Raw genomic sequence first — 12,104 nt, 5'->3', positions numbered from 1 at the left:
GAATGCATCTGCCAACATACCCCTCAAAATAATTAACAGGAGGTAAACTACTTCAAAAGCTAAAATTTATGTTGATGGAATACTACATTAGTTGTATGTTTTGCTTTTTTTAAACAATCATTGTTCCCTTCTGTGCTATATAAGTGCTCAGTGACTTTATGGAATTAGATATACAGAGAACAGAGGCATCTGGAACAAAACTGTCCTTTCAGGATGCCCAAGTGACCTCACAGTGCATTCCGAGGGTATTGCACAGCTGCACTCGCAAAGAAAGCATGCCATTGCTACAAAGAATTTACAGACTTTATCTTCATGCCATAATGACATAGTACAGGCTGAGTAAAGATGGCACTCTGGTCTAGAGAAGCCGAAAGCAAATTTTCATAATGGTCAAGCAGCATTAATGCAACTCTTGGGTGTCTGAAGCATGAGGTAGACACAATCTCACACAGGCTACAACACAGCAGCTGGTAACTTGTCATATCCCCATTCAGTGCATAAGAGCTGTATACACACTTGCATTTATTTTAAAATCACCAAAATAGAAACGATCTGCTTGTAATAGCTTATTTCATGGCGAGATATAAATAAATAACACAGATGGTTCAACTACACAGTCAAATACGCACACCTCCCACTACAGTGAGGTTGTAAGGATGTATCTGAGGGAAGAACAAGGCCCAAAATAACCGTCTTTCTCCAAATAAATGTATAATTAAAGGGAAAACATCATGACACACCATCAGATCATACAGCAATTTTGAGGTTACCCCACACATACATATAAAGAAACTCTGACCGCCAGGAAAGCATGATCTCATTTTTAAATACTTGGTTAAATCTTAAGCAAGAGAAAAGAGAGCTCTAATTATTTCTTTCAGATGGCAAACTGCATCCGAGCAAATGCAGTAATTTACAATTCTGACTTGCAAATAAGGGACTAATCAGTATGCGCACTTCACTTATCCAGTGACAAAAGAATGGACTCAACTTCAAACACGCATATTAGAAAAAAGCAAGAGAGGAAGGCATTGAGGCTCCAACATATTTTTCTTAGTGACAAAAAGAAAAAAACAATTCCTGTTGTATCCAAATGCTTACAAAATGAAAACTCATTTCTTAAGACACATCATGCTACAGAAAAGTTAATTTTCCTTTTCTGATGTTTTATACCAAAATGAAGTCAGCAAGTGTAGACTGGACTTGGAAGGGTAGTGTGAAATATGGCACACAGAAGATATGTTGTGCATTCACCTTTCCTCCGAGGCTATTTAATCCCCAGTATACCTTGCACAGACTCTGTATATCTTTCTCAGCTGCAGTATCTAGTTCGGTCATCTATCCAGAACTCTGCGGGTGTTCAGGTTTTCATTACAGTTCAACCCGCTTGGGAGAAGTGCTGACTCGTCTCTACTTAACAGATTTGGCAGGAACTGTGTAATTCTACAATAGTCCATTTTTCATCACAATATATAAAATACTTTGAGCCTTTTGATGTATAAAGACTTCTTTCTTCCCCCCCCATCTAGAAGCTGAATAGATAGGAATACTGGTACTTTTGAATTTTTAAGTATGTTTCCATCTATGCTCTTAATCCTAGTAAGCTAATCAAGTAACCTCTTCTGTTTTATTTCCTAAAAAAAAAAAAAAAAGAAAAAAAAAGTGCTTAACATTCACACAAAGTAGAAAAACAAAAAGCATTTCCCATAACAGCATCATGCAGAGAGGAGGGCAGTGCAGTTTTATTAAATCTGGGTTTAATAGGAGTGACATCAGCTAGGGATAAGTCACCTAGTCTAGCTCATCTAGGTTTGCAAGATCCAAATGTGATGAGGGGAATTTTTTTAATGATTAAGTCTCTCCCCTTTGGAAATGGTCCACACTTTGGCCGTGCTGGTACGTGTGGCCAGAAGGACCTGCTGGTGGTGACAAGTCTTGCATGTCACAGCCGACCAAGCAGCCTTGGACCCTGGGTAGAGGTTAACTGTTGTACCACATTTTTAAAAATCCATGTTCTGGATTGAAAATGACATTAGATTACAGCCAAGTGGATCAGTAAGTAAATAACAATAGTAGTTGTTACTCCTCCTCATCTCCTATTGCCGAGAGAGATAGCCATAAATCTTAGCTACTGACTAGTAATGCATATCTGACTGACAAATGTATTCGGCTCTTTGGAGGATAGCACTGATCCATAGCCACAGTGGTTCTGAAAAAAATACAAACTAGATTATGCTTCTGGTACTATCCACAAGCAAGTGAAAAATGCAAAAAAACACACTCACCTATGCTGAATGACAAAACTGCTCACCTATGAACAATCTAGCACTGGTATAAAAGGAAAGAAAAAGAACTACTTTATTTGCTATAAAAGCCCAGTAAATTATTCTTGCAAATTAAAGGACGTATATTCACTATGTGGTGCTGTTCTTCAATATATACTTAACATTATTCTCTTTGACACAGCTCCAAAAAAAAGTATCAAGACCAGAGTAACTCCCGTTAGTATCAGCACAGGAAACTTTTTAAATCCGGATACAACTTCTAAATTTGCAGCTACTGATATTAAAGTCATATTCACCTTCCTTTAATATCTCATGCTAATAACTACAAGTTTAGAACATCACCATTCTGTGTTTCCAGTGTTTAATAAAGCTTTGAAAGTTCAATGACACTATCATTTCACAGTAAAATAAAACATGCACATGGCATATAGGAATATCTGCACAGTTTTAGTTATTGTGCTGTCATGTAAGATTATCTCTAAGCAACATATGATTTGGGACAGGCATACATGATTCAAAAGCAGCCCTTTTCCCGGCAAATACGTTTAATCAGTTATACACAGACATCTTGCTATTCTAGGGCTGCCTTAGAGTCTTAGGACTCTAACGACTTACAGGATGTATAGGACTTAGAACTTTGGCCTATACATCCAGCAAAACATCGTAGTGCTTTTAGCACAGCAGTACAGTAACACTGAACAACTTGCATTTAAGCCTTAATAACAGTTCCTTACCTACTATATTATGAAACCAGTGATAACTTCATCGAACACAAAAGAAAATCCCAGAAAAAAAACACTATCAGTGATATTAAATCATTTAAGAACTTTTCTAGATGGTGTTTTCTTCTCTAGTTATACCATTCAGTGCTGTGCCAGTTGGAGATGCAAATTAATGGTGTTTCAAAATAACAGAATAAAAAATAATTTCTTAAAAAATGCATACATTTGCAGACAGTATTAAGGAGCAAGCAGCAGGTTTTGGTAAGCTAAACCAGAACAAAACAAACCCACAATTTTAATAGTATTTTGTGACTAGGGACAAGACAGTCCCTAGTCAGTTCCTTTCAGCAGTGTGAAGGGAACTTCTGGAAATACAGCCTTTAGTTGACAGTATCACATGTCCATTTGTGTATCTGCTTACTGGCCTGGCCAGACACCCTTGCACATCAAACTGAATAAAGGTATCTATCCAACTTTTAAGTTCACTTAGATACATGAATACATAAATTGGTAGGAAACATGCACAGAATGGGGACACTCATTCGGTTTTGACAAGATTTTACTGAACTGGAGCACCCTCTCCTGGAAGTCCCCTGAGCTGCTGCAAGCGTGCCATGGATCTATACAGGTACGGCCAAACTGCCTGACTTTTAACTTCGTAAGCATGTAAATAAACCCATTCATACAATCCGCGGGTTTTGACTTTTGCATTTTTTGTGACTCTGGATCAGATGGGTCCTGCCACAAGGCAAGAACTAACATGTGAGTGGCAGTGCTTTTTTTCATCCCCTTTAACTGACTCCTACTTAAACAGAGTAGGAAAATTTCTCTATGTTTTGTTGTTGGCCAAATAACACTAAAACAGGTCTAAAATTAACAGATCTGGTTCCACCTAAAATATGTAAGTAGGTGACCATCTACAGGCAAACAATGGCCATTCTTCTATCACAAGTGCCAAAACATTCTACAGGGATACATGGAAGGCAACAGCCTTATAGTATTTCACATCCAAGGAAAACAGCTAATGCCAAATCACTAGGGCAAACCTTCACAGGAGCTCTGCAAAATCCATGTTCTAATGACTAATGGGAGCCGTACAGCACCCTTGAGAAGTGGAAGGGGCGAAGGAGCACAAAGATCCATCTGCACACATCTCTTTAAAAGGATCAAGCCTGTAAGACAGTGAGTTAGTTTAAAAAAAAAAAAAAATCTGACTCCTTCTCCCCCTACAAACTCTGCAGGATTCCAAGGGCAGAGAGGAAGACAGCAGCATCCAAATCTTCAACTAGAAATGAATTAAATGAGCAAGAGAGATTCACTGCCATATTGAGCAAAAACATTTTTTTCTATTAAGAGTCAGTACACGATGAACACAGAAATCTGGGCTCAGGATATATTGTTAATATTCAAATCCACAAACTTAACTGTGCCTTCTGAAAACTGTAGTAATCAATTTGTAATTATTCTCAAGCATACCAAATGTATCCAGTGTGCCGGCTGTAGTTTCATCCGCTGTAGCAGCATGATAAAGTTCTAACTCTAAGCAATACAAAAACATTCAGAAGGAAGAAGGCATGAGGTTCTCTTTTTTTCTTAGTCACCAATTAGAAGAGGTGTTCACACTGCTTTGAAATCCTGCACATCTTTCCTCAGGACTGCAAGTTATAGACTGTCCCAGTTTGGGGCCCTGAAGCCTCATCATCATGGATATTGTGAGCAGCTGGATACAGTCGACAAGTTGCACAGCACATAAATTAAAGCACAGTGTGAGATAAAATACCGAAGAAAAAGCAAAAGGATTGCCATATTCAGCAGATGATCTTTGTCTGAAAGAGACAATGTTACTATGAATAGGAGATGCTGTGCTGCACATTCTAGAATGAGCATGTGCATTTGAAAGACATTTCTTGAGGGAAGAATCTATTGTGTGGGAACAAACTGTAAATGCTTCATTTTCTGTAACTGACAAACTTGAGCATTACTGAATTCAGCATCTCTGAAGGATGCAGGATATTGTCTTTCTCTATCAGCTCTGTTGATGAGACCTCTTTTTGTGACATTTCCTATAATTCAGTTCATGTTTGACAGTTGCAAGACTAGTAAAAACTATATACTTTATCTGTACTATATATGACTACAAATAACCATTCAAAAAAAGAAAACAGTCACAAGTATTCCCTTCTTCATTCAAATATTCTTCAGATTCTTCTAGCTCATCTTTCTTGCTTGATACTAGCATTTTAAGGGCTATCAACATACAGGTGGCCAGCTCTTCTAACTACACATCATCTGCTTGCATTTTCCTGTGGCAAGATTCAAAAGGCTTTTTCAAGACTCAAGGGGCTGAAAGAACGGGAAACACCCAGAGAGGTGGCAAGTGATATCAACCACGCCGAGATCTTCCTACACTGTTAAAGGAAGGAGCAGTAACATGTGGGTGGGTGCCAGGATGACACACATTTCAGACTCAGAAATCCCATCTGGCCAACTTCCTCCCACCAAGAGGTATTCAGATTGTGGAAATGGGCCAGCACAAGCCCACGACAGATCACTCGACACATCCCTAGTGTGGGGATTCTGTACGATCTGCTCATAACCTACGTGCTGTTAAAGAGACAAGGAGTGACTATCAGCACTTAACTCTACTGCCTGGAATTCTCTGTGTGTATGTGTGATCACAGGCAGCAATCAAAGGGATTTTGTTACGTAGCCTACAACAAGCCTAGGCCCTATGCCTGTGCTTCACCTCTAACTGAACACTACAAATTTGGCAACCCTACTGCCTGTTGGTTGTCTTCTTTACAGAAAGCACAACTTGTTACGTTGAGCTGCATTAAAGGCTCATTCATTCTACTTCCTCAATCTTTCCACTCGTGATTCAGCTCCCAGACTTACTTCCACCTCGTAATTCTGCATAATATGTCATAAAAACTCAATCTGATCTACTTTTATTTACATTAGTTACAGACCCAAAGATTATTGCTCAGATCCATGCTGGCATATCTGATTTTAAGCAAGCTGTTCAGGAAGTTTAAATTTCAAGAGCAATCACAACATTGTGCTCATATAGCCAGCTTTCTTCAATGAAATCATCTCTGGTGCATACTACAAGAATGATCAAATCCTTTTACCCACGCTCCCTCCCCACACTCCAGACATCAGTTCTAACCTAGGTGTTTATGCTGTTTATGCTTATGCTAACTGCATGCTTATTTGCTACCAGAACTGCAGGGCTATGGCAGCTCTTCGGTCTTTGGGTTCTGCTTCCTTGAGCTGTTAAGGTGATGGAAAGAGTCATCACAATAAATAGCTCTTTGGTTCTTGACCCACCTGAGGTTGCACCCTCTCTGTGCTGTCTCCCCAAAACTTTCCCTTCTGCACAATAGAACATCATTTATTCTACTTCTCTTCAGATTTCATACCTAAAGGAAGAAAGGACAGTATTTAACCAATTAACAACAGTAATAGATGATGGACTGACTAGTGCTCTGCCTCCCACACCTATTTTCTTTCACTACCTAAACATGCACACTATCAGAATCCAGTAAATGCCTACATTAAGACACAACAAACATTCCTAGACCATGGAACATGAAGATTCATATTAGCACAGATGGTAACAAACAAAGCTTCACTAAAGAGCAGACTTAGTCACTGCAAATTACATGTCCCAGAGATTCTGCTTTTCAAGCCCACAGAAACGTGCCTTTGAGTCCACATTTCACACAGACAAGCAGCAACAACAGAATAGACAAAATAAATCATGCTGGGAAATTGAAAGCCCTCATCAAATGATTTCAGATTGTTTTTAAGACCTATCTTATACTTCATTTTCCAGTAGTCTTCAACGACTTATAACTCAAAGAGTCTTGTTTAATAAGAAAAGTCTTAAACTAGCAGCACTGACCAAGTATACAAACTGTAACTATGTTACACACTAAGTGTTTAGAAAACAAGCAATTGCATTCATTCTTGCTTGAGCAGCCATCCTCAATGCACATTTTAGCAGACCATCTAGCGGACAGACAGCCCTTGCCTAACAGTTTAGTTAACCCAAAGATGCAGTTCAAACGGAAGGGGGATATCAGATGGAAAATTTCAAAGGTATACAGAAGATCCATGCAAGAGAAATTCATCCAAAAGAAGCACAGCAAAGTACACATACACTTCTTTAGTTATTTAAAGACTGTGAAATACCAGTTCATCAAAACATCTCTGACAACCTCAATACTTTTTGCAGAAGGAAAAAGATCTCATTTAAAAGCCTAAGTTCCTGTTCTTAACAATTTTCATAAAGTTCTTCCATTTATAGACCACCACAGCAATACTTAGAAACCACAGAAAGAGAAAATACAGCTTGAAAAATGTTATAATCTGATTAGGTGTAGGAGACATCATGACTGAATACTGAACAGTGTTAAAAGCTTCCGCTGAGGTCAATGCCTAAAATTAACACCCAGAGAAAGGAAAGCTATACAGGCCATTTAAATGCACACATAGGGAGCACCATCACTTGCTGATGATGAATCATATAGACCATATGTTCCCAAAAAAATGAAAAACCACCATTGTGCTCCTATGCCCTCCCTCCTACGTACTCTACTCGACTGCCCGTGCGTTGGCAAGTGCCTGCAGGCAACACGACGTAAGCAGTGTCGGTCTGCAAGGGCAGCATGTTACTGCAAACTATATTGAGCCGTAAAAATCCATCCTCACTTGTGCTCTGGATATTTATCAACAGGTTGCTCAGCAGAGTCTGACTGCACTTAAATGCTTCACAGGCTTCTCCTCAGTCATAACAAACTGCAAACCATGGTTACATGGCTTTAATTTCATTTCCAGGATGTACCTCCCACCTTCTCTTGCACATGAGGGATTTCAGCAACTGGAGGAATTTAGCAAGAGGAGCTAATTTATTTATTTCTAAAGCTATAACTTTATTAAGCTGCAAGTTAAAAAAAGCAAATTCAGGAATGTTACAGCCAAAACCAAAATAAGGTGGAAAAGGGGCTGTCTGAGCAGCCAAGGGCTACTGTGGTCCCTCACACCCAGGGCATCCCAGACCACCTGGAAAACATCCCTGAAGATGCTACCTCAGCAATCTCTATACATTTTAACCAAGAGACTGCAACTGATGCCCAAAGTTTTGCAAGCCACCAGCACATCATCTTCATTAAGCCACAGAGGAGTCATTAAAGGAATGACCAGGGTTGATGCTCTGCAGCTCCACAAGCTCCGAGGGGAGACCACGGCTTACTTACCCCAGAAAGCTAAAATAATAAAGAAACGCACTTAAACCGCACAATAACTAGACCCGAATGCAATCAATAAATAAAAACCAACAGTAATAAAGTAAAAGAGCGTGCGCCCGTGAGCAGCGGCAGCGGTTCCCTGGGAAATGCCGTTTTTTACTCACTTTCCTCACGACCCGGCGCCGCTCGCACCCGCAGGCGGCGGCGGCCCCGGTCCCGGTCCCCGGCCGGCGACCGCCACGCGCCCGCGGCGCCACATGGGGGCAGGAAACGGGGAAGAAAAAAAGCGCACAACGGCCCTAACGGTCATAACGGTCATAACGGCCGCGCGGGGGGCGGCGCCTCCCGGCGCGCCCCGCCCCCCCGCCCCGCGCGCTCCACGTCTCCCAGCCGCGACCCGGAAGCGCTCCCCCCGCCCCGCCCGTCGCGGTGCCGTCGTGTCGCTCGTGTCGCTCGTGTCGCCCGTGTCGCGTCCCGCCGCCCCGTGTCCCGCCATGGCGCCCAAGGGCGGCCCCGGCGCGCGGCAGCAGTCCGAGGAGGACCTGCTGCTCCAGGACTTCAGCCGCAACCTCTCGGCCAAGTCCTCGGCGCTCTTCTTCGGCAACGCCTTCATCGTCTCCGCCATCCCCATCTGTGAGCGGCGCCGGGGGGGCCCTCCGGCGACAACAGGCCCGGGGGGGGGCAGGGGGGTGGCAGGCCCCTTGGGGGGCGACTGGCCCTGGGGGAGCGGAGGAGGCGTGACAGAGCCGGGGGGACGCGAGGGGGTCCCTGCGGGGTGGTGACCGGTCGGGGGGGCAGGAGGTCGGGGGGGGAGGCCCTGGTGAACCCCCTAAAAGGGCCCTTAAAGGGGGGGCAGGGGGAGTCCCCGAGGGGAGGACCCTGAGGGGGGTGGCAGACGGTGGGGGCAGCGGGAGGGGGGTCCCCCCTTGCCCCACAGCAGAAGCGGGGGGGGGGGGCAGGGACAGCAGCAGCCCCCAGGGCCCAAAAGGAGCCCCCGGGGACCCGGGCCACGTGTCGGGGCAGCAGCACCCAGTGCAGAGCTGATAACTCCCCGGACGTCTGGCTTGAAGGGACCAATCGCTCCTCACCCCTTTAATGCCTTTATTTTTTCCTTCCCCCCAACCCCTCCTTTTTTAAGGGCTTTACTGGAGGATATGGCACATGGATCTTGTTCAGTCTGCCGTCCTGTACAGCGTCATGACCCTCATCAGCACCTACCTGGTGGCTTTTGCGTATAAGAACGTCAAGTTTGTTCTCAAGCACAAGTGAGTTTCGCTGGTTACTTGAAGCATGACTTAGCTATTAAAGAAGCTGTCGAAAACAGCATTTCCTTTTTTCTTTTTTTTCAAATGAGTGGAAGTATTTGAAATAGTAAGCTGAAGAACTTCTTTATTTTCTATAGAAGGTGAAAGAGGTATGCTTTTCTTAAAACTTGTTTTCTTGAGATTGCTAAGTTTAGAGTCAGGTACAGGTGGAGTCCATTTGGTTCAGGTAACTGACAGACCTAGTAAAATTCTTTTTTTTTTTTTTTTTTTTTTCCATTTTTTAAACTTTAACATAAATGGTGTCTCTAACAGAGTAGCACAGAAAAGAGAAGATGCTGTTTCCAAAGAAGTTACTCGCAAGCTTTCTGAGGCAGACAACAGGAAGATGTCTCGTAAGGAGAAGGATGAGAGGTAATACTCTTTGTTTCCTTTCTTCTTTTTTCAGTTGTAATACCAACTACTATCTTCAGGATGCAGACAGGACTTTAGAGACTGTCTCCTTGTTTTGTCAATATATTACAGTAAGAAGAAGCTGTGCTATCAGCTCTTTGTTCATCTATAAAGCCTCTTTGAAGTGAGTTATCAATGAAGGGACACAGACGTTGAAACCTTAATCAGAGGGGCTCATAAGGCAACCACGCTGTGCTTGAGCTGCAAAGCAAAACACCTTTTCATTCAGGCTTTCTCAGGACTGTCTGAAGAGTGAACACCACAGCAGTCTCTGGAAATAGCAGAAGTTCCTTTTCTAAAGGCACACTAGTCCAGGGTTTTCCTACATTTTATTAGTTTCAGTCTATTCATAATGCTGCGTGCATCATGGTATACATTCAGTTAGAAATGTGTGGAATAATATCTCTACTTCTATACAGAATTCTGTGGAAGAAAAATGAAGTGGCAGATTATGAAGCAACAACTTTTTCCATCTTTTACAACAACACCCTCTTTCTGGTCTTGGTCATCATTGCTTCATTCTTTGTGTTGAAGAACTTCAACCCAACTGTGTATCCTTTACTAGTGTAAATTAGAAAAACTAAAAATTTTTTTTTTGGTAGTTATGTTTGCAGTCTGAATTGTGAGATTATTCTTTAGATATATGCAGGTCTTTGTAGTGCCTCTTCAAAAAAATACAAAATCACCAGTATTTTGTAGTGCCTACAAAATGAAGAATATCCCCATAAGTCTCCAAATCACATAAAGGATTTATCATCTGGCAGTAGGTGTTTTAAAGGTATCACCTGGACAATTTACAGAAACTGCTGTGGTGCTGCCATTTCAAATGTAATTATTTGTGCAGTGAGGAAGCAGTCCACAGCCACAGAGAAACGCTGCGTTCATGTTAGTTGCCAGATGCTCTTACATTACAGAATTGTCAAGTTTCAGGAGGTTCAGAGGTACAATTATTTCTTTTGTGTAAGTAAACAAATACTGCTAATAAGAGCTGCATGTGTTAATGAATGATCTGTATTTAACAGTACTTATAATTCATTTTAAATGAACAGACTAGCCTTTGTAGGTGTGCTGGTTTTAAAATACACTTGTAAATTCAGCATCCCCTAGGATAGATCCCATAGAGAAAAACAGTTTCAATCTTGGGTTTTTTTTTTCATCCAGACATCCTCTGCTAAAGGTTTTGTGCGACAAAGGATGGCAGTGGTACCTTAAAAGTTTATATCCTTAACCTTTTCCTTCCAGGAACTATATTCTTTCTATAAGTGCTTCATCTGGCCTGATTGCCCTGCTATCTACAGGATCCAAGTAGACAACACAAAGCAGGGGGTTATTTCTGTGGGGAGTTCAATTTTCTTACAAACATTTAAGGGTGGAAGAGGACTGCTTTTTTATGGCATGACTTCTTGAAGGTTTGGGGTGGGATTTAAAAGGAAAATGAGTGAATTATATTTACTTTTTGGTATCTTTACAAGCCATTATTCAGTAATTGGATGAGTAAGTTTGTTACTTAGCAAACAGGGAAGATGGCATGTGAGCAGTTACTGAACATACCTTTTCTGAAGCGCTTCGTGGGTACGTTTGTACTGCAGGTACCAGGCAGACGATGGCACAGAAAGCTGCCCTCAAAATCGTTAACACAATTTGGTGACTGCTACAAGAGCCGGACTCCCTGATCCTAAAAAGTGACAATCTGCCATTTATCATTGTAACATGGAAAGTTTTAATAAAAAGGAGGCTTTTCTGTTCGTTAGTTCTTTGTGTTTCCATTCTGAATTGCTGAAAAAGGGGGTTTGCATGGGCAGAGAGTGTTTCAGAGCTTGTTAACTGAGACGAGTCCTCTGAAGTCACTATGTACTATTTTCCTGGAAAGACTCCTTATTCTTGAACAACTTTGACCTATGGACAGAACCTGAACAGTGTCCTAGGGAGGTGGTTTGGAATTGGTTTCCAAAAAAAATCTGCCTTCATCTCTGAAGTCTTAAATCAGGAAAAACATGCAGATTTTCCGGCACAGCCTAACTAATAGGAAAATCACTTTAGCTGCTTTTTTGTTTAAACACATTTATCACTCAATTCTTCTGTTTTTCTCATGCTATCAGTGAAGCAGATAATACACTTGTTAAATGATAA

General features: G+C 41.7%; 1 protein-coding gene across 1 annotated transcript; it reads left to right on the top strand.

Annotated features, from left to right (window-relative positions):
• Positions 1 to 8,716: 8,716 nt before the first annotated feature.
• SSR3 (signal sequence receptor subunit 3) lies at positions 8,717 to 11,716 on the top strand. Its single transcript, XM_026045413.1, has 5 exons — positions 8,717 to 8,892; positions 9,398 to 9,524; positions 9,837 to 9,935; positions 10,394 to 10,525; positions 11,217 to 11,716. The coding sequence occupies exons 1-5, from the start codon at positions 8,754 to 8,756 to the stop codon at positions 11,281 to 11,283; spliced, it is 564 nt and encodes a 187-aa protein (XP_025901198.1). The 5' UTR covers positions 8,717 to 8,753; the 3' UTR covers positions 11,284 to 11,716.
• The last annotated feature ends 388 nt before the right edge of the window (positions 11,717 to 12,104 follow it).

Source organism: Nothoprocta perdicaria, unplaced genomic scaffold (genome assembly GCF_003342845.1).
Source record: "Nothoprocta perdicaria isolate Ctin4 unplaced genomic scaffold, notPer1 scaffold_4, whole genome shotgun sequence".
NCBI lineage: Eukaryota > Metazoa > Chordata > Aves > Tinamiformes > Tinamidae > Nothoprocta > Nothoprocta perdicaria.
Note: the sequence above shows the minus strand (reverse complement) of the source record. Positions and strands in the feature narration are given on the sequence as shown.